This window comes from Oryctolagus cuniculus, chromosome 19 (assembly GCF_051225735.1).
Source record: "Oryctolagus cuniculus isolate XC-2025 breed Fujian yellow rabbit chromosome 19, ASM5122573v1, whole genome shotgun sequence".
Classification (NCBI taxonomy): domain Eukaryota; kingdom Metazoa; phylum Chordata; class Mammalia; order Lagomorpha; family Leporidae; genus Oryctolagus; species Oryctolagus cuniculus.
The window spans coordinates 7,456,979-7,481,557 of NC_142885.1; the positions used below are offsets into that span (position 1 = coordinate 7,456,979).

General features: G+C 57.2%; 1 protein-coding gene across 4 annotated transcripts in view; it reads left to right on the forward strand.

Moving 5' to 3' along the window:
• The window catches only part of RSPH10B (radial spoke head 10 homolog B), a 44,403-nt gene that overhangs the window by 8,686 nt on the left and 11,138 nt on the right, over positions 1-24,579 (forward strand). For 2 of the 4 annotated variants that reach the window (XM_002723079.6, XM_089320916.1), the window contains exons 5-16: positions 776-949; positions 2,418-2,503; positions 3,556-3,676; positions 7,093-7,269; positions 9,229-9,388; positions 10,078-10,199; positions 11,563-11,752; positions 13,449-13,566; positions 14,275-14,354; positions 14,428-14,576; positions 18,996-19,103; positions 19,252-19,395. In XM_002723079.6, coding sequence (XP_002723125.3) covers positions 776-949; positions 2,418-2,503; positions 3,556-3,676; positions 7,093-7,269; positions 9,229-9,388; positions 10,078-10,199; positions 11,563-11,752; positions 13,449-13,566; positions 14,275-14,354; positions 14,428-14,576; positions 18,996-19,103; positions 19,252-19,395 — 1,629 coding nt within the window. Of the gene's footprint in view, positions 1-775; positions 950-2,417; positions 2,504-3,555; positions 3,677-7,092; positions 7,270-9,228; positions 9,389-10,077; positions 10,200-11,562; positions 11,753-13,448; positions 13,567-14,274; positions 14,355-14,427; positions 14,577-18,995; positions 19,104-19,251; positions 19,396-24,579 lie in introns of those variants that run through there. The other 2 variants (XR_016225787.1, XR_016225786.1) reach the window with 2 other exon arrangements.

Consider the following 24,579-nt stretch of genomic DNA (forward strand, 5'->3'; position numbering starts at 1 on the left):
GGGGTTAAGCCAGGCAACAGCCAGGAGTGAGGAGCTCCTTCCAGGCCTCCCACACAGGTGCAGGGGCACAAGCACTTGGGCCATCTTCAGCTAGTTTCCCAGGCCATTAGCATGGAGCTGGATGGGAAGTGGAGCAGCCAGGACGCAAACCAGCGCCCATATTGGGATGCTGGTGCTGCAGGGGGGCCCCTACCCGCTGCACCACAGCGCCAGCCCCGAGAGCCGTTGTTGCCGGCCCTCCAGTCCCCACCCCAGTCCTCAGGAGAGTTCATGGGCAGGATTCAGGCTCGCACAGAAGCATCCTCGCAGTGCTCAGCCACCTCGTGCCAACCGGCCAGTGGTCAGAGCAGGCTGCGTGGCCTCTTCCTCTGCAGACTGGCTGCTTCTGGGGGGTTCTGGTTCCTGGGAGGGAAGCAGAGGCCCGGCCCGGGGTGTCGGGTGCGTGCAGCCACCAGCAGCCATGCATTGTGCTAAGCCATGGGCCGGAACCTCGGTGCGGGGGTGGGGCAGGGCGTGACTCGGCTTCCTTCAAGGTGGGTTCCAAGAACCAAAGTTCCTGAGGTCAGGATCTGAAGCCGCCGCCTTAGCACGTGGCCCTCTGGCTCCCTCGAGCTTCATCCGCACACAACCTTCCGGGGGCTGTGTTCCATCTGGGCTTCCACCCAGAGGAGGGGCTCGGGTGAGGGGCGCGGGGAGCAGAGGAGGAGGGCGGGCAGGGTATTCGCGGGGACAGTGGCCGCGCCTGCTTCCTGTCACCTCAGCCTTCCTCCCGCAGGGGGACTTTGTGAAGAATGTGCCCATGAACCACGGCACGTACACGTGGCCCGACGGCAGCGTGTACGACGGGGAGGTGGTGAACGGCAGGAGAAGCGGCTTCGGCATGTTCCAGTGCAGCACGCAGCCCGTGTCCTACGTCGGCCACTGGTGCCACGGCAAGAGGCACGGCAAGGTGGGCAGGGCGGCCACGTGCCGGGGAGGGCGGCCAGGCTCTGTTTCCCGTGGCCTGAATCGTTCCGGAGCTTCCAGCTCACGTCCGTTCACGGTGCCACATGGCTGCCTCCTACGACCCGCCCCAAGACGTTTTCCTCAGCCCGGAAGGAAACCCAGACCTGTCAGAGGTGCCTCCCTCTCGTCCCAGGTGCCCCAACCTTTTACAGCTCTGATACACCCACAGAAGCAGATGGGTGGAATCTGACCCACGATCGGAAGTCCCTGCAGGGGTCACCGCCCGCGACCCAGGTCGAGCTCCAACCACGGGGAAGCCAGGGCAGGAGCAGGTGTGGGCGACCCTGGGGCGTCCCGGGTGTTCTGGCTCCTCAGGCCTTTTCATCTGAACGGCACAGATGACCAACCCCAGCGCCTCTGCGCTTCGTGCCGTGCTGGTTTCCTGACAGGTGGAGCCCGCAGAGGGGGTAAAGCCAGACCTCAGACCCCCAGTGTCCGTGCACCCAGGGCCGTCTGGGCTCAGGGCTGGAAAGGGACTGAGGATGTAACCAGGCCCCGAGTCAGGAGACGAGCCGTGTGGCTGAGCCGTGGCCGCACCCTGGCCTCCTCACTGAGATGGCCGTGGCCCCTGGGCAGCGCAGGCTTTCCCGGACCGTGGGTTTTATGTCACACGCTGGGCAGGGTGGAGTGGGGTGGGGCGGAGTGGAGAGGGGAATGGCGACTTCCAGACGGGAGCATCTCTGTGCCTGAGAGCGTGGAGCAGGAGAGAAACCGCAGGCGGGCACGCAGGGAGGGACGACCCTGCTGAGAAGCCAGCTGGTGCAGACCCAGGCAACCCATGCCCCTTGCCATGCCCCAAGGCAGGTGTCAAAACCAGTGACAGGAAGGTGACCGTGGCTCCCAGCACGGAGTGGTCATCAGTGAGTGAGAAGGCACGACTGCCCACTCCAGGTGTTGCTAGGCCGTCACAGGCGAGTGACTTCATTGCATTCTCCCTTGATGGGAATACTTTGCCGTTTTCTTTTTTTTTTTAAAGATTTATTTATTTAAAAGTCAGAGTTACACAGAGAAGGAGAAGCAGAGAGAGAGAGAGAAAGGTCTTCTATCCACTGGTTCACTCCCCAGTTGGCCACAGAGATCGGAGCTGTGCCAATCCGAAGCCAGTAGCTTCTTCCGGGTCTCCCACGCAGGTGCAGGGGCCCAAGGACTTGAGCCACCTTCTACTGCTTTCCCAGACCACAGCAGAGAGCTGGATTGGAAGTGGAGCAGCTGGGACTTGAACTGGCGCCCATATGGGATGCTGGTGCTGCAGGCAGCGGCTTAACCCACTGGGCCACAGCACCGGCCCCTTGCCGCCTTCTTCATTGCAAAGCAGACACATACGGGCTTCCTGTCCTGCCGCGGCAGGTGCCTGTTAGGACCGCGTGCACATCAGGGAGCTTTGTTGTACCTGGTGACGTTCTCTATTTCAGGGCACCATCTATTACAACCAGGAGGGCACCTCCTGGTACGAGGGTGACTGGGTGTACAACGTGCGCAAGGGCTGGGGGATACGGTGGTACGTATGGGGGCCGCCGCCCTGGGGGTCTGTGGGTCCGGACGGGCTACGTGGGCTCCCCAGGGATGAGGTGTAGTGGTTCCAGAGAGCACTGTTGCTCTCTCCAGGCAGGGCACAACACTCAGTGAGTGATTTGATTTTTTTTAAAAAAAATATTTGGAAAGCAGAGTTAGAGATGCAGAGACAGAGAGGGAGAAGGGAGGGAGAGAGACAGGGAGAGGGAGAAGGAGATGTCTTCCATCCACTGGTTCACTCCCCAAATGGCCCTCATGGCTGGAGCTGGGCTGATCTGAAGCCAGGAGCCAGGAGCCTCGAGCCTCCTCCGGGTCTCCCACATGGGTGCAGGGGCCCAAAGACTTGGGCCATCTTCTACTGCTTTCCCAGGCCATAGCAGAGAGCTGGATCGGAAGTAAAGCAGCTAGGACTCGAACTGGCACCCGTATGGGATGCTGGTGCTGCAGGCGGCGGCTTTACCCGCTATGCCATAGCGCCAACACCACTTGATTTATTTTTAAAGATGTATTTACTGAAGAGTTGCACACACACACAGCGCTTCCATCTGCTGGTTTACTCCTCAGATGACCACAAAGCCCCTGGGCTGGTCCAGGCTGAAGCCAGGAGCCCAGAGCCCCATACAGGTCTACCGTGTGGGTAGCAGGGGCCCAAGAATCTCCTCTGTCGTCCCCCTCCCTGTCTCTTCCCCCTCCTCCACGTGGGTGGCGGGGGCCCAGGCACTTGAGCCATCACTGGAATCTGGATTGGAAGTGGGGCAGGTGGGACTCGAACCCGTACTCCCATGAGACGTGGGCGTCCCAGGTAGCAGCGTAACCCACTGCCCCACAGTACGCAGCTGAACAGGGAGTTACTTTGAGAAGAATGAAGAAACCCTGCTCTTCCTCCTCTGCGACCTTACTGAGTAAGGAGCCGGTTTCCTAAACTGACTCGTTCTGCTCCTAAAGGCCAACCACACCCCAGTCCATGGGCTTAAAGTGCAGGGCGGGCTGCCTGTGTGCTGGGGGCAAGAGCTTGACCCTGTTCTCTGGTTGCCCCAGTTACAGATCGGGAAACATTTACGAAGGCCAGTGGGACAACAGCCTGCGCCACGGCGAGGGCAGGATGAGGTGGCTGACGACCGGCGAGGAGTACGCGGGCCAGTGGGACAGGGGTGTCCAGGTGGGTGCGGCTGTGGGCGCAGGGTGGGGAGGGGAGGGGGGATGCCGTGCTGCCCCTCACATCCGTGCCGTCTCAGCCCGAAACGGGAGCTTTGCTAAATGTGGGAACTCGGGGGCCTACTGGTTGCTCTCAAACGCATTTCCTTGTTGATTTGTATTTTTAATCAAAACTATTTGAGAGGCCGAGAGATAGAGACATCCACTGGTTCTCTCTCCAACTGCTGATGGCAGCTGGTGGGGGTGGGGAGCACAGCCGGGCACCAGGCACCCAGTCCCAGCCCCCGTGTGGGCGGCAGGGTCCTGCCTAGTGGAGTCCTCTCCGTTGCTGCCCAGGGTCGCCTGCCCCTGGACGCGCTGCTACAGCGGTCTCATTGTTGGGCTCCTCCCGTGGTCTCTCACCCAGGCTGCCTGTGTGGAGCTCATGAGTGCGTGTGGCTCCTGTGAGCACCGGGACTGTCGCACCTTTGAAACCACTAGCTTCTTGTAGTTTGTCTTAGACATTGATCTGGTAAGCTGGGACCTTGATGATCTCATAGCATAGTTTCACGTTTTTGTTTATAAGATTCTAGGGCAGTCGCACAGGCACGTGTGGTCAACTCTGCACGTTTCTAATCCATGTGTGGTTCTCCCCTTGGCCCGTTGCTCGGCCAGGAGGAGGGCCCGTGCTGCTGCTGTTGTCTGCAGGGAACACTCCATGCGCCTTCAAGGGTGGCTTAGCTGTCGGTTTTTCGTAGATGCCCGCTGTCGGGTTCAGGCCGCCCTCTCTGGTTCTCCACCTGCTTCCATTGTTTTCTGTGAGTGGGTGTTGGGCTCTGCCTGGTGCTTTCCCTGCCCCGGTCAGATGGCCACGTGGCGTTCTCCAGGCTGCAGATGAGTGGGACAGCACCGACGGAGCTGCGAATGTCGAGCCAGCCTTGCGTTCCGGGGACGCCTTCTTGGTCCTGATGCTGTTTTTCCCTCTGTACATCTTGCGGGATTCAGGTTCCTGATGCTTGGCTCAGCGGGGGTGTCAGTCTGCAGTCTCTTTCCCAGTGATGTCTTAGTGAGGTTCTAGTCATCAGGATGGTGTTGGGAAGTGTTGACTTCAGTTTTCTGTCTTCTGGATGTGCCAGGGAATCAGAGTAATTATAAAGTCCAGCGTCCTTAGTACACGATGTGCTATTTAGGTCATCTGTTTCTTTTTTTAAAGTGTATTTTATTTACTTAACCGCTGTGGCAAACACCTGTTCCAGTACTTTTTTTTTTTTTTAAGATTTATTTATTTCGTTTGAGAGACAGAGATTGATCTTCCATCCACTAGTTCACTCCTTAAATGGCAGCAATGCCCAGAGCTGCACAAGATGGAAGCCAGGAGCCAGGAGCTTCTTCCAGGTCTCCCATGTAGGCGCAGGGGCCCAAGCACTCGGGTCATCTTCTGCTGTTTTCCCAGGCCAGAGCAGGGAGCTGGATCAGAAGTGGAGCAGTGGGACTTGAACCAGTGCCCATATGTGTTGTCGGCACTGCAGGTGGTGGCTTCCGCTGCTGCTCCACAGTGCTAACTCCCCAGTACTTCATTTATTTTATTTGACAGGCAGAGTGACAGAGAAAGATCTTCCATCCCCCTGGTTACCTCCCCAGATGGCCACAACAGCTGGGGTTGGGCCAGGCTGTAGCCAGGAACCCTCCTGGTCTCCCACATGGGTGGCAGGGGCCCAAGCACTTGGACCGTCCTCCACTGCCTTCCCAGGTCCCTCAGCAGGAAGTGGGCTCAGAAGTGCAGCCGTGAGAGCTCTAATAGGGGCGCTCGTGTGGCCAGCGCCTTCTGTCTGCTTGAGTGAGCTCTGGAGGCGTGTGCTGTTTAATGAACTGGCATCGGCCTGAAGCTGTACGTGGCACTGCCTTACCGTTCTCGTAGGTGGCATCTGTACTGCTCCCCCTCTCTCTCCTGGGATCAGTCACGATCGCAAAAGGCCAGTTTTGGTTTCATTGGGAGCCTCTGATGTTTCTGTTTCCAGCGGGGTTCTGCTTTGGTGGTACTGCTTTCTGGAAACTTTGATTTGAGACATTTCTTCTTTATTTAAAAAAAATTAATTAAAGACACATAGTAATTATATGAGAGTACTTCAAAAACTCGCGGAATGGTGGAATTCAAAGATGAGTTTATTTGGTGAGCCGATGTCTAAGCATGGTGTTTTCGTGACACGTACTTTCCATAATGATTTAAATTCGGTGTGTGAGGGAGGGAGCGCTCCGTCCTCTGCTGCACTGCCTCAGTGCCTCCGTGACCAGAACTGGGCCAGGAACCCCACCTGGGTCTCCCACGTGGGAGGTGGGGACACACGTAGTTGACCGTCCCCTGCTGCCTCCCAGGGTGCACGTTAGCAGGAAGCTGCAATGGGGGGGGGGGGCTGCAATTCAAACCCAGGCATCCAGTGGAGGCTGTGGGCGTCCCAACAGATGCCAGCTGCCTGCCCCTCACCCAACTGAAGAAGACCCCTTGTGTTGTGTGGATTTCAGAATCTTTTTGCTCCCAAGTAGATCTTTCTGTGTAATTTCCCTGGACTTTATGGAGTGTCCTCCTGTTCAGAGTTCTTGCACATCTGTGGGTGGGCACTTGGGTGGCTTCCCCCCCCCCATGGCTGTTACGGATCACGCTGCTGTGAACACGCGTGTGCAGTTACCTGAGTCCCAGCTTTCAACTTTTAAAAGAAGATTTATTTATTTATTTGAAAGAGTAACAGAGGGAGGTGTGGGGAGAAACAGGATCTTCATATGCTGGTTGGTGCCCCAAATGGCCACACTAGCCAGGGCTAGGCCAGGCCAAAGCCGGGAACCAGGAGCTCCATCTGGGTGTCCCACATGGAGGCAGGGGCCCACGTGCTTGGGTCGTCATCCTCCATCTTCCCTGCTCATTGGCAGGGAGCTTGGATGGAAGCAGAGCGGCTGAGACCTGAACTCGCACTTGGACGTGGGACACCGGTATCACAATGGCAGCTTAACCACAACACGCCCCCAGAGGCTGTGTTCTCTGCCCTTTCACACTGTCATTGTTTTTAGCCTAGTTCTTTAAAATTCTTATTTATTTTAAAGGCAGGGAGACAGATCTTCAGTTCTCTGGTTTACTCCCCAAACAGCCACAACAGCCAAGGCTGGGCCAGGCGGAAGCCAGGAACCCAGAACTCATCCGAGTCGCCCAGGGGGGTGGCAGGAACCCGAGTCCTTGAGCCATCACCTGCTGCCTCCCAGTGTGCAGCATCAGGAAGCTGGGGTGGAAGTGGAGCGCGAACCCGGGCCTGGGTATCAGATCCGGGACGTGGGTCCCAAGCGGGGCCCCGACTGCTGTGCCACAAGCTCACCCACGTGTGCTCATGTTGTACGGATCCAGGTTAAAAAGAGGAAACCGTTGCACGTTTCTGATGGCGATTTGCTTCCTTTCAGAACGGCTTTGGGACACACACGTGGTTCCTGAAGAGGATCCCCAACTCGCAGTACCCCCTGAGGAACGAATACGTAGGGCAGTTCGTGGACGGGCGTCGCCACGGTCACGGGAAGCTCTACTACGCCAGCGGAGCCATGTACGAGGGGGAGTGGGTCTGCGACAGGAAGCACGGCGTGGTGAGTACAGGCGTGGCCAGGGACACGGGGAGGTGACGTCAGACGGGCGGGGACAGCTTGCGAATCGCGGATGACTGCTGTGTTGAGGCCGTTACATGAATTTTAAGATATCTGCCCACATCTTTTTTTTATTTTTTATGTATTTGAAGGTCAGAGTTACAGAGAGAGGGGGGAGGCAGAGAGAGGGAGGGAGAGGTCTTCTGTCCGCTGGTTCAGTCCCCAATTGGCCGCAACGGCTGGAGCTGTGCTGATCGGGAGCCAGGAGCTTCTTCTGGGTCTCCCACGCAGGTGCAGGGGCCCAAGGACTTGGGCCATCTTCTGCTGCTTTCCCAGGCCACAGCAGAGAGCTGGATCAGAAGTGGGGCAGCCAGGACTAGAACTGGTGCCCATATGGGATGCTGGCACTGCAGGCGACGGCTTCACCCGCTACACCATAGTCCCAGCCCCTGCCCACGTCTTGTGGTTTCCTGTGTATTTGGAGTTTATTTGGTTGTGTGAGTGCACGTTAGGATGGTTTTGCTCTCCTGTTACAATTCAGCCTTATCTGCCATCTGTAATAGCGTGGGCTTCAGGGTTGGTTACAGTCAACAACTCAAACATCAGCACTCCCCTCCTGCACACAGTACCTCCCCCTACTGCCCCAAGTCAGCTTTGCCCTCGGGTTGTTTGTCCTGCTCTCCTAATTGCCAGATGGCTGCCAGGACTCCAGGCCTCACACCCACATCCCACACTATGCAGAAGAGGAGACAGCCGCTGTCCATGACTGTCTTGCATCTCCCAGAGCTGAACTGGGTCACTTGCCTGCCTTTGAAACAGTGATTTGTGGCCTGGGTTGACAGACACCAGGAGGGTCCTGTGTCGTGTGACGGGCACTCGGCTGGTCACAGCATCAGGCACGAAGACTTGGGCATGACAGAGAGAGGTGAGGAGGGAAGTAGGAGGGGTGGGAAGAGGAGAGAGGATCTTCCATGAGACCTGGAGCCCAACCACAGGAGGCGGCTTCAAAACACTCAGGGGGGCCGGCGCCGTGGCTCAATAGGCTAATCCTCCACCTTGCGGCGCCGGCACACCGGGTTCTAGTCCCGGTTGGGGCGCCGGATTCTGTCCCGGTTGCCCCTCTTCCAGGCCAGCTCTCTGCTATGGCCAGGGAGTGCAGTGGAGGATGGCCCAGGTGCTTGGGCCCTGCACCCCATGGGAGACCAGGAAAAGCACCTGGCTCCTGGCTCCTGCCAGGATCAGCGCGGTGCGCCGGCTGCAGCGGCGGCCATTGGAGGGTGAACCAGCGGCAAAGGAAGACCTTTCTCTCTCTGTCTCTCTCTCTCACTGTCCACTCTGCCTGTCAAAAAAAAAAAAAAAAAAAAAAAAAAAAAAAAAAAACACTCAGGGGAAATGGAATCAGAAGATAAGTTTATTGTGGTCCGAGAAAAAAAATTTTTATCTATTTGAAAGAGTTAAACAGAGGGAGGTCTTCATCGCTGGTTCACTCGCTGGAGCTGGGCCAGCCTGAAGCCAGGAGCCAGGAACTCCCTCCTGGGTGCAGGGGCCCCGGCACTTGGCCATCAGCTGCTGCTTTCCAGGCACTTCAGCAGGGAGTGGGGTGGGAAGTGGAGCAGCCAGGATTTGAACCAGTGCCCACATGGGATGCTGGCGTCACGGGGTCAGCTTATCCCGCTGCATCACAACACCTCAAACTGTTTTGTAAATCCACAGCCATGTGGGATATTTAAAGTGTTGATAGAAATGCGTAGATTTCAGGAGGATTTTTCTTTGTACCAGAATCAGCTTTCATCTTAGCGCCCCTTTGCTGCAGCCACTGCGGAGTCCCCGATGCGTAGGGGAAGCCGAGGCTTCAGAACACACCAGCCGGAAGCTCCGAGCCCTTGGCAAGGCCGGCGCCTGCCACCCCGGGGTCCCGGGAGCGCCGCCCGCTGCTGCAAGCGCTCGCCTTCCTGTGTGCAGGGCCGGCTGACGTTCAAGAACGGGCGCGTGTATGAGGGCCTGTTCCACAGCGACCACATCGCCCACTTCGCCGAGCGTGAGGCCGACGTCCTGAGCGGCCCCGAGCTGCCCTCGGAGGCCACCGCGAGGTGCAGGCGGAGCCGGTCCTCCCTCAGCGCGGGTAGGAGCCTGCCTGCGGTGCAGGGCGGGGGGCGGCATTCGGCTTGGCTGCGTCCTTGACCAGGGGCCCTGGGGTCAGGTCCCAGTCTGCTTCCCGTGCCTCCTGCTCACGCGCACCTGGAGGCAGCAGACCTGGAGGCAGCAGGCCGTGCTGGCTCAAGCTTGCTGGCCAGCCCCACCCTTGGCCCCTCCCTTTTTCAATTGCTTTGAAAAAGAAAGAAAACAAATTACTTTGTTTTTAATCCATGGAGTCCAACTTGCAAATATCCCTACTGCCTCTGTTTCTCAGTCTTTTTTGTTTTATTAAAGATTTGAGAGGCAGAGTTAGAGAGAGAGAGATCTTCCATCTGCTGATTTTCTCTCTAAAAGGCCACAGTAGCCATGGCTGGGCGAACCCAGGAGCTCCGTGCAGGTCTCCCACACGGGTGCAGGGGCCCCAGCACTTGGGCTGTCTTCCCCTTGCCCCCCCCCCCCCCCCCGGGTGCTTCAGCAGGGAGCTGGATTGGAAGCGACAGCAGCAGGACACCTATGAGGGGTACCAGTGCTGCAGGCAGTGGCTTAGCCGTGCCGCCACAGCGCCAGCACCGGCCCCTGGGTCACAAGCTGGTGGGAGGTGGCTGTCGCGGGACGCTGGCCCTGTCACCTCGCTCCTCACTAGGACCCCCGCCCCCATGTGCCCTCACCCACCAGAAATCATCAGGAAGCTGGACGGCAGCGAGAGTCACTCCGTGCTGGGCTCGAGCGTGGAGCTGAACATCAGCCTGCTGCTGAGCAAGTACCCGAAGAAGGAGCAGTCCGAGGAGAGGCGGCAGGTGGGAGCCTCCCGCCGTAGCCCCGAGGCCGAGAGCCGCGGGTGTCCTGTGTGGGGTGACGGGCGCCTGCCTTCTGGGGTCCTGTCGGGGCGTGGCAGCCCCAAGCACCCCCACGCATCCCCACGCTCAGCTCTGAAGGCCGAGGCCGCGCAGCCTTCCTCCCACGCTCGGTCTGCTGTGTGGCCCCACGCACGGCTGTCTGGGGCCTGCGGGTGCACGGGACACGGCTTTGCATGACCGGTGCCTGCAAGCTCCTGCGAGGCCCTCAGAACAGCGGGGTGACGGCTGAATTCTGCATCTCTGGGACGCAGGGTCTTGCGGGCCAGCCTCACCCTCGCCCCTCCTTTGTTTCGTGGACGTGGAATCATCAGAGTGCAAGCAGGAGCTGGGCGGGGAGACCCTGGGTCTCATGAAACTTCATCTCACTTTCACGAGTGGTGCCAAGTCCAGACTTGCAGCCTTCAGCCCGGAGCTGTGGGGTGGGCCCTGAGCCTGTCACGTGGCACCTGGAGCTCGTGGGGTAGACCCCACGCCTGTCACGTGGCGCCTGGAGCTCGTGGGGTAGACCCCACGCCTGTCATGTGGTGCCTGGAGCTCTGGGGTGGACCCCGCACCTGTCACGTGGCGCCTGGAGCTCGTGGGGTGGACCCTGCACCTGTCACATGGCGGCCGGAGCTCTGGGGTGGACCCCGCGCCTGTCACTTGGTGCCCGGAGCTCTGGGGTGGACCCCACGCCTGTCACGTGGCGGCCTCGGGATGTGCTCTCTCTTCCCAGGGACAGAGTGCCTGTCGGAAACAGATGTTCTGTCTCGTCCAGGGCGTTTTCATGCAACTTTGCCCTTTAAGTCGTCTAGAGCAGTGACTCACTGCCCGACCTCCCTTCTCTCATCTGAAAGGCAGCGTCACAGAGACAGAGAGGTCTTCCTTCTGTGGTTCACTCCCCCGATGGCCACAACGGCCAGGGCTGGGCCAGACCACAGCCAGGAGGCTGGAACTTCCTCTGAGTCTCCCATGTGGGTGGCAGGGGCCCAAGCACTTGGGTCGTCTTCCACTGCTCTGCCCGGGCACGTGAGCAGGGAGCTGGGTCGGAAGTGGAAGAGCTAGGACTTGAGCTGGCGCCTGTATGGGATGCCGGGGCTGTGGGCGATGGCTTAACCGTTCCGCTGCCGTGGCGGCCCCTCAGAGCAGCCCCGCAGCCCAGGATCCGTCCCAGTCGAGGCTGATGTGGTGTCACTTTTGCGCACTGCTGGACTTGGTGCAGCTTGTCATGGCTTGTGCATCGGGGGCTGTCCCACAGCACGTTACCCGAGCAGACAGGTGTCGCGGTTGGCTGAGGGCCACTCAGCAGCCTGGTCCCCCGCAGGTGGAATACGCTGTCCTGAGGAACATCACGGAGCTGCGGCGGATCTACAGCTTCTACAGCAGCCTGGGCTGCGACCACTCGCTGGACAACACCTTTCTCATGACCAAGCTCCACTTCTGGCGGTTCCTGAAAGACTGCAGATTCCATCACCACGGGGTCACTCTTGCCGACATGGACAGGATACTGAGTGGTGAGAACCTCGGGCCCCTCACATCAGTGCTCCTGCGACCTGCCGGAGGCCCCGAGGCACGGGGCAGGCGGGTGCCGGGGGAGGCGTCCCAGCCTTCGGTGTGGGGTCTGCTCCCGTGGTGATCTCGTGACACCACAGCAAGCAGGTGGGACGTCCACGGCCCGGCTCTCAACGTTGGCCACTGCCTGTCCTCTTGGTCTTCAGATGTGTTACTTTATTTGAAAAGTGGGGAGAGACAGACAGAATGAGAATCTTCCATCCTCTGGTTCAGTCCCCAGATGGCTACAATTGCTAGGATTGGGCCAATCTGAAGCCTGGAGCTTCTTCCAGCTTGCCTACGTGTGTGCAGGGGCTCGAGCACTGGGCCGTCTTCCGCTGCCTTCCCAGGTGCGTTAGTAGGGAGCCGGGTTGGAAGTAGAGCAGCTGGGACTTGAACTGTCACCCATATGGGATGCTGGTGCCGTAGGTGGCAGCTTAACCCACTGTACCACAACACTGGCCCCAAAATAATAAATCTTAAAATCGTTGTGGCCATTTGGGGAGTGAACCAGCAGATGGAAGATGTCTCTCTTTCTGTCTCTGCCTCTCAAATAATAACTAAATATTTAAAAAAAAAAAAACTTTGAAGGTTTTAGTCCTTTCATCTGAATTCTGGGAAGCAGAACAGAAAACCTCAAATCATCTACTTTTAAATTAAAATGTTTAATTTTTTTAAAGATTTATTTGAGAGCCGGCGCCGTGGCTCAATAGGCTAATCCTCCACCTTGCGGCGCCGGCACACCGGGTTCTAGTCCCGGTTGGGGCGCCGGATTCTGTCCCGGTTGCCCCTCTTCCAGGCCAGCTCTCTGCTATGGCCAGGGAGTGCAGTGGAGGATGGCCCAGGTGCTTGGGCCCTGCACCCCATGGGAGACCAGGAAAAGCACCTGGCTCTTGGCTCCTGCCAGGATCAGCGCGGTGCGCCGGCTGCAGCGGCGGCCATTGGAGGGTGAACCAACGGCAAAAAGGAAGACCTTTCTCTCTGTCTCTCTCTCTCTCACTGTCCACTCTGCCTGTCAAAAAAAAAAAAAAAAAAAAAATTATTTGAAAGTCAGAGTTACACAGAGAGCAGAGAGGCAGAGAGAGAGAGAGAGAGAGAGGTCTTCCATCCGATGGTTCACTCCCCAACTGGCCGCACGGCTGGAGCTGCACCAACCCGAAGCTGGCAACCAGGAGCTTCTTCTGGGTCTCCCGCGTGGGTGCAGGGGTGGGTGCAGGGGCCCAAGCACTTGGACCATCTTCCACTGCTTTCCCAGGCCACAGCAGAGAGCTGGATCGGAAATGGAGCAGCCGGGTCTCGAACCGGCACCCATATGGGATGCCGGCGCTTCAGGCCAGGGTGTTAACCCGCCGTGCCACAGCACTGGCCCCAACATGTTTAATTTTTTAGATACCCACTTCCCACCAACTTAAGTGCTTGAAAATGACTCAGGGTCCATTTAGAACCAGCAGCACTGATCAACTGCGGCCCAGACCCCTCCGAAACCCTGGGACCAGTCAGGTTTCCTGTCCTTAACTGTTCACGTGGTACTTATCCCTTCGGTGGCTGCTCCAGGAAGTGAGCACCCTGGCATATTCAGTTCTTTGAATTGTGTGCCAGCAGCAAGTAAGGGTAGGTTCTGGAAGATACTAAGCGTGCTCCCTGATGTTGGGATTTCAGCCAACGACGACGACATACCGTTTGAAGAAATCCATTCTCCGTTCAGGACGATTCTTCTGAGGGCCTTCCTGAACTACCTGCTGCAGCTGGCCTACCACATTCACCACCGAGAGTACCAGTGAGCACGCGGGCGGCGGGCGGCTCCCCCGGGCCCTGGGGCGGCCTCCTTCCCGCAGCGCCTTCGCTTCGGCCTCTCCCTCTCCCTAGACGCTGGCTGACCCTGAGCTCCCGCTTAGCACGAGGGAAACCCTTGACGTCAGAGTCATCTCGGTACTGGTGACGGCTCCTGGGTCACAGCCAGCTCCCCCCACTTAGGTCGGACTTCCCTGTTTCCTGGAAGCAAAAGTGATATACACAGGCCTCTCAAGGAGCTGATTCTGAAATGATTTTGGACCCACGGGGTGTTGCCAGGGTAGCCCCCAGAGCTGCTGCACCCCCTCGGGCCAGCTCGTCTCCCACAGCCCTGGCACGTTTGTCTAGCGCCGCACGCCGCACTGTGCACTGTGCCGTGAGCCCCCTGTCTCCCCCGTCCGTGACGGTGTCCTGGACTTTGTCTTTCTTTCACGACACACTGGTCAGTGATGCTGTTACGTGTCACACCGAGGTCGTGGGTCTGGGGACGAATGCGGGGGAGGCGCCGTGTCCTCCTCCTCGTGCCCTAGCAGGGGGCTGAGACACGGATCCAGCGATCCCTGATGGAAGAGGGGTCTTCCTGCTGCACGCTTACTGTTCTGTCTACGCGCTCTCTGTTAGAGCAAAGTTCCCCGGGGGTGGGGACTCGGGGCCGTGGCCTGGCGGGAGGCTGACGCCGCCGTCTGACTCGCAGGAACAGAAGCCCCTCGCTCTTCCTGTGCTTCACCCGGCTGATGACCGAGAACATCCACCCAAACGCCTGCCAGGTCAAAGGTGAGCTCACGGGGCACGGCCGTCGGTGGCCGTCTCTCCGTCCCAGTCTGGGGGATTCTCGTCTTCCCTCCAGGCAATCTGTTCAGCGAGCCGCAGCGGACACTGTACTCGATGAACTACATCGATAAGTGCTGGGAGATCTACGCGGCCTACTGCCGGCCCGGTGCCGCCCCGCCCCACGAGCTGACCATGAGCGTGCGGCACTTCCTCTGGATGCTCAAGGTGGGGCTCTGGGCTGGGTTAGGAAAGGAGACGTTCTCGCTGTCACACACACACGAGGAGAAGGACCGGGGCTGGGTTAGGAAAGGAGAGGTTCTCACTGTCACACACACACGAGGAGAAGGACCGGGGCTGGGTTAGGAAAGGAGACATTCTCACTGTCACACACACACGAGGAGGAGGACCGGGGCTGGGTTAGGAAAGGAGAGGTTCTCACTGTCACACACACGAGGAGAAGGACCGGGGCTGGGTTAGGAAAGGAGAGGTTCTCACTGTCACACACACGAGGAGAAGGACCGGGGCTGGGTTAGGAAAGGAGACACTCTCACTGTCACACACACACGAGGAGGAGGACCGGGGCTGGGTTAGGAAAGGAGACACTCTCACTGTCACACACACACGAGGAGAAGGACCGGGGCTGGGTTAGGAAAGGAGACATTCTCACTGTCACACACACACGAGGAGGAGGACCGGGGCTGGGTTAGGAAAGGAGACACTCTCACTGTCACACACACACGAGGAGGAGGACCGGGGCTGGGTTAGGAAAGGAGACACTCTCACTGTCACACACACACGAGGAGAAGGACCGGGGCTGGGTTAGGAAAGGAGAGGTTCTCACTGTCACACACACACGAGGAGGAGGACCGGGGCTGGGTTAGGAAAGGAGAGGTTCTCACTGTCACACACACACGAGGAGGAGGACCGGGGCTGGGTTAGGAAAGGAGACACTCTCACTGTCACACACACACGAGGAGAAGGACCGGGGCTGGGTTAGGAAAGGAGAGGTTCTCACTGTCACACACACACGAGGAGAAGGACCGGGGCTGGGTTAGGAAAGGAGAGGTTCTCGCTGTCACACACACGAGGAGAAGGACCGGGGCTGGGTTAGGAAAGGAGACGTTCTCGCTGTCACACACACACGAGGAGGAGGACCGGGGCTGGGTTAGGAAAGGAGACGTTCTCACTGTCACACACACACACGAGGAGAAGGACCGGGGCTGGGTTAGGAAAGGAGACACTCTCACTGTCACACACACACGAGGAGGAGGACCGGGGCTGGGTTAGGAAAGGAGAGGTTCTCACTGTCACACACACGAGGAGAAGGACCGGGGCTGGGTTAGGAAAGGAGACGTTCTCACTGTCACACACACACGAGGAGGAGGACCGGGGCTGGGTTAGGAAAGGAGAGGTTCTCACTGTCACACACACGAGGAGAAGGACCGGGGCTGGGTTAGGAAAGGAGAGGTTCTCACTGTCACACACACGAGGAGAAGGACCGGGGCTGGGTTAGGAAAGGAGAGGTTCTCACTGTCACACACACACGAGGAGGAGGACCGGGGCTGGGTTAGGAAAGGAGAGGTTCTCACTGTCACACACACACGAGGAGAAGGACCGGGGCTGGGTTAGGAAAGGAGACACTCTCACTGTCACACACACACGAGGAGGAGGACCGGGGCTGGGTTAGGAAAGGAGACGTTCTCACTGTCACACACACACGAGGAGGAGGACCGGGGCTGGGTTAGGAAAGGAGACACTCTCACTGTCACACACACACGAGGAGGAGGACCGGGGCTGGGTTAGGAAAGGAGACACTCTCACTGTCACACACACACGAGGAGGAGGACCGGGGCTGGGTTAGGAAAGGAGACACTCTCACTGTCACACACACACGAGGAGAAGGACCGGGGCTGGGTTAGGAAAGGAGAGGTTCTCACTGTCACACACACACGAGGAGGAGGACCGGGGCTGGGTTAGGAAAGGAGACATTCTCACTGTGACACACACACGAGGAGGAGGACCGGGGCTGGGTTAGGAAAGGAGAGGTTCTCACTGTCACACACACACGAGGAGGAGGACCGGGGCTGGGTTAGGAAAGGAGAGGTTCTCACTGTCACACACACACGAGGAGAAGGACCGGGGCTGGGTTAGGAAAGGAGAGGTTCTCACTGTCACACACACACGAGGAGGACCGGGGCTGGGTTAGGAAAGGAGACGTTCTCACTGTCACACACACACGAGGAGGAGGACCGGGGCTGGGTTAGGAAAGGAGACACTCTCACTGTCACACACACACGAGGAGGAGGACCGGGGCTGGGTTAGGAAAGGAGACACTCTCACTGTCACACACACACGAGGAGAAGGACCGGGGCTGGGTTAGGAAAGGAGACATTCTCACTGTCACACACACACGAGGAGGAGGACCGGGGCTGGGTTAGGAAAGGAGAGGTTCTCACTGTCACACACACGAGGAGAAGGACCGGGGCTGGGTTAGGAAAGGAGAGGTTCTCACTGTCACACACACGAGGAGAAGGACCGGGGCTGGGTTAGGAAAGGAGACACTCTCACTGTCACACACACACGAGGAGGAGGACCGGGGCTGGGTTAGGAAAGGAGACACTCTCACTGTCACACACACACGAGGAGAAGGACCGGGGCTGGGTTAGGAAAGGAGACACTCTCACTGTCACACACACACGAGGAGGAGGACCGGGGCTGGGTTAGGAAAGGAGAGGTTCTCACTGTCACACACACACGAGGAGGAGGACCGGGGCTGGGTTAGGAAAGGAGAGGTTCTCACTGTCACACACACACGAGGAGGAGGACCGGGGCTGGGTTAGGAAAGGAGAGGTTCTCACTGTCACACACACACGAGGAGGAGGACCGGGGCTGGGTTAGGAAAGGAGACACTCTCACTGTCACACACACACGAGGAGAAGGACCGGGGCTGGGTTAGGAAAGGAGAGGTTCTCACTGTCACACACACACGAGGAGAAGGACCGGGGCTGGGTTAGGAAAGGAGAGGTTCTCGCTGTCACACACACGAGGAGAAGGACCGGGGCTGGGTTAGGAAAGGAGACGTTCTCGCTGTCACACACACACGAGGAGGAGGACCGGGGCTGGGTTAGGAAAGGAGACGTTCTCACTGTCACACACACACACACGAGGAGAAGGACCGGGGCTGGGTTAGGAAAGGAGACACTCTCACTGTCACACACACACGAGGAGAAGGACCGGGGCTGGGTTAGGAAAGGAGACACTCTCACTGTCACACACACACGAGGAGGAGGACCGGGGCTGGGTTAGGAAAGGAGACGTTCTCACTGTCACACACACACGAGGAGAAGGACCGGGGCTGGGTTAGGAAAGGAGACGTTCTCGCTGTCACACACACACGAGGAGGAGGACCGGGGCTGGGTTAGGAAAGGAGACACTCTCACTGTCACACACACACGAGGAGAAGGACCGGGGCTGGGTTAGGAAAGGAGACACTCTCACTGTCACACACACACGAGGAGGAGGACCGGGGCTGGGTTAGGAAAGGAGAGGTTCTCACTGTCACACACACACGAGGAGGAGGACCGGGGCTGGGTTAGGAAAGGAGACGTTCTCACTGTCACACACACACGAGGAGAAGGACCGGGGCTGGGTTAGGAAAGGAGACATTCTCGCTGTCACACACACACGAGGAGGAGGACCGGGGCTGGGTTAGGAAAGGAGAGGTTCTCACTGTCACACACACACGAGGAGGAGGACCGGGGCTGGGTTAGGAAAGGAGAGGTTCTCACTGTCACACACACACGAGGAGAAGGACCGGGTGAAGTCTCACAGCCGCTCTGTGTGTCCCGGGTCTCCTGGCAGAAGGAACAGAGCCAGGGCCGCCTGCACCAGAGCACAGGGCAGGGGCAGCCGACTTGGCCAGCAGGAGGAAGACGGGAGTGTGAATGAAAGTCATTTCTAGAAATGACTGCGCATCAAAAAAGTGACTTGTAAAGGTTACCCTGGTTTGAAAAACAGCCACGCCTTATTGACACGAGGTCTAGCAATCACGGGCAGTTTGTTCCGTGACACCTGTAATTTGCACATGAATTGGGGCTGGGGTCTTACCCCGCTGTCTCTGTCGTTCACTCTCCCCCTTCTTCCTCCCTCAGAGTACGGCCAGCCACCCTGGCTCAGACCGCAGCTCTGCACCGGGGTTCCTCTGGTGTAGAGGCAGCGAGAGCCTTGGCTGTGCAAGATCCAGGTGTTTTGTGCTGTGCCAGGGCCACGGGTAGTTCTGGGCACTTACACTCTGAGTGGCTTCACGCAGTCAGCGTGGCCCCTGGCCTGGACGTCTCCCACGCACCTTCCACTGGAAACCTGAACACAGCCGTCCTCGCCTCTGGCACTGGGAGGGCATTGCACACCTGGGTCACCTGCTTCCCCACTTCTCTGTTGATGCCAAAAAACAAATACCAGGGAACCTGGCTGCTGCTTAGGGAAGGGACAGAGAGGTTAATGAGTGCCGGCCCAGAATGCTTTGCAGAACTACCAGTTTTTAAGATGCTTTTTGTGGCACATTTTCTTCAAGTTTTCTGTTGACAGGCGCCGACATGAAAGTGTACAGCTGTCTAAGTAGAGGCAGTGATCTCGACTCTTCCACAGGACTTCAAGATGATAAATAAGGAACTCACGGCAACCCGGTTCGTGGAGGTGCTGGCAGAGGATAACCCTTTCATCCACGACGGGATTGACAGCAACCTGGAACTCGAGGTTCGTGAACAGGGGTCGTGGTCACCAGTGGTGCGAACCCAAAGACCTAAAACCACACACCCGCCCTCGACTGCGGCAGATTCATCTTAGAAGGCTACTCAGGGAACAGTGACTAATACACCAACACCTCTGTTCTCTTCTGTTTCAGCTGGTTTTCCTGGAATTCTTTGAAGCTCTCTTGAGCTTTGCGCTGAGCTGTGTTACTGAACGAATGACCAGATCCTACTTAAACGTCTCCTACGATGATTTGTGTGGAAACAAAGATGGAACTATCCAGATAGTAGTCAATCAGGTAACAAATAATGTCTTGGAATTCACAGAGCAAGGAATGGGTTTCATTAAAACTATGTTGGGCTTTTGTATTTTCCCACATTTTGAAAGTGGGTTGGGTTTCTTTTTTAAGTTATGGGAAGCGCACTTTCCCGTCAGGATCCAGGAAACAGATTCCTGGCCCCAGGAGTGGGAGGTGTCGTGGAGGTCGAGGACACACAGATGTGTGGGGTGGAGGTCGTGTGTACACAGATGTGCGGGGCGCAGGTCGCGTGCACACAGATGTGCGGGGCGGAGGTCGAGGGCACACAGATGTGCGGGGCGCAGGTCGCGTGCACACAGACGTGCGGGGCGGAGGTCGAGGACACACAGACGGGGGCGGAGGTCGCGTGCACACAGACGTGGGGGGCGGAGGTTGCATGCACACAGACGTGCGGGGCGGAGCACTGGACTGTAACGGGGATTTCTTACCATGAGCCGCTTCGCTGTGTGTATCGAGCGTTGGTGGAGTGGAAGGCCGGTCCCGGGTCCGAGCTGTCAAGGAGCAGTTCCTGAGTGCACAGGAAGCGCAGCCAGGCCTGGAGGACAGAGCTTGCCCGTATGGACAGACTGCAAGCCCGAGGCCTTGGCAGAGCAGGCGAAGGGTTGGCAACTTAGGAAGGGTCCAGACTAGGACAGTTGAAAAAGATCTTTGTTGATCTGCATTCCCAGTGAGTGGGCTGGCCTGAGCCCTACACTGCCCTGGGGCCTCCTGAGCCCCACGGCCACAGACACTCGGACGAGGGAGCTGCTTGCTTGCCTTTGTCCGAGAGGCGTCCCTCCCCATGAGCCCCTTGGATTCCTCGTGGGGAAGCCGAGAGCTTCGTGTTCCCACCAGGTGACCAGGTGGGCCTCCTGGAGGAGGAGGACGTGGCTGATGGCTTTGCTGAGTCGTCCGAGAGCCTAGTCCTGGCCCAGCCTGGACCTGGGGCTCTTCTCTGAGGGAGTGGGTGTCCACCTCGATGTCATCCACGAGTCCAGCAGCAGGGGTGTGCCGTGCTGCAGAGGGAGAGCAAGCTCTGCAGACCCTCAGAGACCGGACAGGTCACCGCAGAGCGAGACGGCATCAAACAGAAACCCAGTACCACAGCACCCAAAAATAAAGGCAGACGGAGAGTCCCGTCCAGTGGTAATAGGCGGCCCGTTAGCAAAGTCTGGTCCTTGTCAACAGTGCCGAAACCGAGGACGGAGGCTGACCTGGGTGGTGGTGCTCGGTCAGGGTGGCCTGGGGCGTCTAAGGAGTGCAAAAGGGAGGCTGTGCCGCAGGGGACGTGGCCACCAGCAAGTCGGGACTGGGCGCACGTGGGTGCCAGAGCCAGTCGAGTTCCGCACGCGCTGGGCCCACAGGATCTTCTGCACAACTAGGCAGCTACAACGCATGCGGCTGGGACCTGGAGGAGGCCAAGCATTGTGCTGAGCCTGGGAGCGCTCCCTGAACCACGGCGCGGTCTGCTCGGCCTGGGGCCCGTGCCTACTGTGCCCCTCTGCACCCTGGGACAGCAGCAACTTCCGCTGCCTTCCTAAGGCCGCTGTCCGGGATTCACAGGCGAGCTTTGTTTCATCAGCCCAGCAGATAGCTGCTGTCCACCAGAACACCGCCAGGGGAAGAGGATGTAGCCAACTCAGTTACTTTCACCAATGCACCGAAGACCCTTAAAGCGACAGCATTAAACTGCACCCTGGATGAACGGGACTTTACAGACACTGTCAGAACATTTATCGGGGCCAGCGCTGTGGCTTCCCGGGTAAAGCCGCCACCTACAGAATATAAATTGTTCTCAACAGCACATGGAATGTTCTCCAGGATACCATCACGTAAACTAGGGCACAAAACATCTTGGCCTGTTAGAAGACTGAGAGGCGGGCAGGCCTGTGGTGTGGTGGTTCACGCACGGCACCAGACGCCCACAAGCTCCATCAGACTCTGCCTGGTTCAAGTCCCAGCTTCCCAGCCACTGATGCCTCAAGTGGCTGGGCCCCTGCAAGCCGTGCCGGAGACCTGGGCTGTTCTAGCTCCTGGCTCCCATCGGGCCCGCCCTGGCTGCGGCAGGCATCTGGGGCATGGGAGCTGGGTCTCTGCCTTTCGAGCCAACAACATTGTTAAGAATTTGAGATCACAATGAGTATGTTTTCCAGCCACAGTGCAATAAAGCTAGCAATCAGTAACCAGAAAAACAATGTAAACCACAGAAATGCATGAACATTAAACAGCTTACTGCTGAAGCCAATGGATGGAGAAGGAATTAAGAGGCAGGCGAAGTTTAGTCCTGCAGGTAGAGGCTGTGTCAGTCTTAGCACTGGCTTCTGACTCAGCTTCCAGCCAGTGCCGGCCCTGAGCGCCAGTGCCAACGGCTCAGGTGACTGCGTCCTGGCCACTGGTGTGGGAGGCCCGGAAGTGGAAACATGACCTGTTGAGACCTGTGAGGGCCAGCATTGTGGCACAGCGCGTTAAGCACCAATCCTGCAGTGCCGGCATCCCATTTGGGCGCTGGTTCTAGTCTCGGCTGCTCACCTTCTGATCCAGCTCTCTGCTGTGACCTGGGAAAGCAGTAGAAGATGGCCCAAGCCCTTGGGCTCCTGCACCCATGTGAAACCTGGAAGAAGCTCCTGGCTCCTGGTGTTGGCCTGGGCCTGGCCATTGTGGCCATCTGAGGAGTGAACTAGAGATGGAAGTTCTCTCTACTATTTCTCCCTCCAACTCTGACTTTCAAAATAAGTAAATCTTTGGAAAAAGATAACAAACCAAACCCCAAATTAGTAAAGAATTAATAATGAAGAGCAGAAATAAATGAGACTTAATATAAAAGAGAAATGAAAAAGGCCTGATTCTTCCAAAGAACACCAGCCCACATGGGATGCCGGCACTGCAGGCGGTGGCTTTACCTGCCATCTCACAACACTGGTGCCCCATTGTGAACTTCTGAGTATCCCTCATACCCTCAATACGTGTGCTGAAACAACACCTGGATACATTCAATACCACGTATCAGCGGGAAATAAGAAATGAGACCCTCCCACCTACCAAAAAAATGGGGGGGGGGGAGTGTTGGCAGAGCAGCTTAAAAACGTTGAGCTAACTAAATGCTGCCTACAAGAGAATTACTTTAGCTGCAGAGATAGAAACAGGATGAAAGGGAATGGATACAGAAGATGTCCACATCAAAAATAGTAACCAAAAAAGAACAGGGGTGACTATTAATATCAGGGAAAGTAAACTTTGTATCACAAAAGGTTACAAAAGACAAAGAACATTACATACAGCCCAGTACAGCAAGTAGATCTAGTAACTGCAGCTAGTAACGTGAAGCAGACACAGCACTGAAGGGAGGGAAAAAAAGGGGCCGGCGCTGCGGCTCACTAGGCTAATCCTCCACCTTGCGGAGCCGGCACCCCGGGTTCTAGTCCCGGTTGGGGCGCCGGTTCTGTCCCGGTTGCTCCTCTTCCAGTCCAGCTCTCTGCTGTGGCCCAGGAGGGCAGTGGAGGATGGCCCAAGTGCTTGGGAGGCCCAGGAAGAAGCACCTGGCTCCTGGCTTCGGATCGGCGCAGCACGCTGGCCGTAGCGGCTATTTGGGGGGTGAACCAACAGAGGGAAGACCTTTCTTTGTCTCTCTCACTGTCTATAACTCTACCTGTCAAAAAAGAAAAAAAAAAAAAAAACCTGAAGGGAGAAAGAGACACTGGATTAACGGAGATTTCAATTTCTCACTGTCACTGATAGATAAAGCGACAGAGGACTCAACAACACAGGACACTTTACGTAACAGGAAACATACTCCTCTCAAGCACCCAGGTGAGATTTCTCCAGGACAGATCCTATGTTAGGACACAATGAAGTCTCAATTGAGGAGCTGGCACTGGGGCGAAGCAGGTTAAGCCGCCATCTGCAGTGTTGACATCCCAGCTGCTCCATTTCCAATCCAGCTCCCTGCTAATGGCCTGGGAAGGCAGTGGAAGATGGCCCAAGTGCTGGGGCCCCTGCATCCATGTGGGAGAGCCGGAAAAAGTTCCTGGTTCCTGGCTTCAGCCTGGCACAACCCTAGTTGTTGTGGCCATTTGGGGAGTGAACCAGCGGATGGAAGATTATTTCTCTCCTGACTCTGTCTCTGTTAGATTTTTTTTTTTAAAGATTTATTTATTTGAAAGAGTTACACAGAGAGAGGAGAGGCAGAGAGAGAGAGAGAAGTGAGGTCTTCCATTCGATGGTTCACTCCCCAGTTGGCAGCAACGGCTAGAGCTGTGTGTAACTGACTTTCAACTAAAATAGATAAATCTTAAAAAAAAAAAAATCAGTCACCGCCAGACCACCAGATACTACCCTGACAGCAAAAGGTGTGGTACCAGCTTCAAGACAAACATCCCAGTGGAACAGAATGGCAACCCCAGAAATAAGCCCTCGCATATGCAGTCATGTGTCACCTATGGGCCTGCGTTCCGGGAAATGCGTCATTGGTTGCTTCTTCCCACGACCATCACTGAATGCATTCCCGCGTGGCCTTCTCGATGGGACGGGGCGAGGGCACACGAGGTGTGTGGATGTGTGTCTGCATGTGCCTGTGAGGCCACTGCTGTTGTAGCATGCAGTACTGTCCCGTAGTAGAGAACACACTAACCTCGTGGATAATACCGCATAGCCATGCAGACATGGCAACCCCAGCCTTCAGAATCCCTGTCGAGGACTCTGTGCCACACGCAGTTGTAACTGAGCCTGGCAGGCCGGTGCACGCCAGCGTCACCACCAAGTGACGCACCGTGCTGCAGCGTCAGAAGGCCCAGGGCTGACTCCCTGGTGCCAGGACCAACCGTTCACTGGGGAGGGACATGCTTTTCCATAAGGGATTCTGGGAAAACTGGATATTCACAGGCAAAAGGCTTAATTCCAAATGTGTCAGAGACGTGGACAGCAGCTGCAACTGGAAAACTCTCGGAAGGAAACCGGGAACAAGCTGCACGGCGCTGGATTTGGCAGTCATTGCTGGCTGTGATGCCAGAGGCGCAACCAACAAAATAAGGGGAAAGCTTGACCTTCGGAAAATTAAAAACTGTGGATCAAAGGACATTATCAGTAGATTGATTGGAAAAACCAAAGTTAACAGATAAGCTCTCTCCTCTGAAAACTGGGCATCAACTGACACAATCAGTGTGTGGCTGGAGAGACAATGCAAGCCAC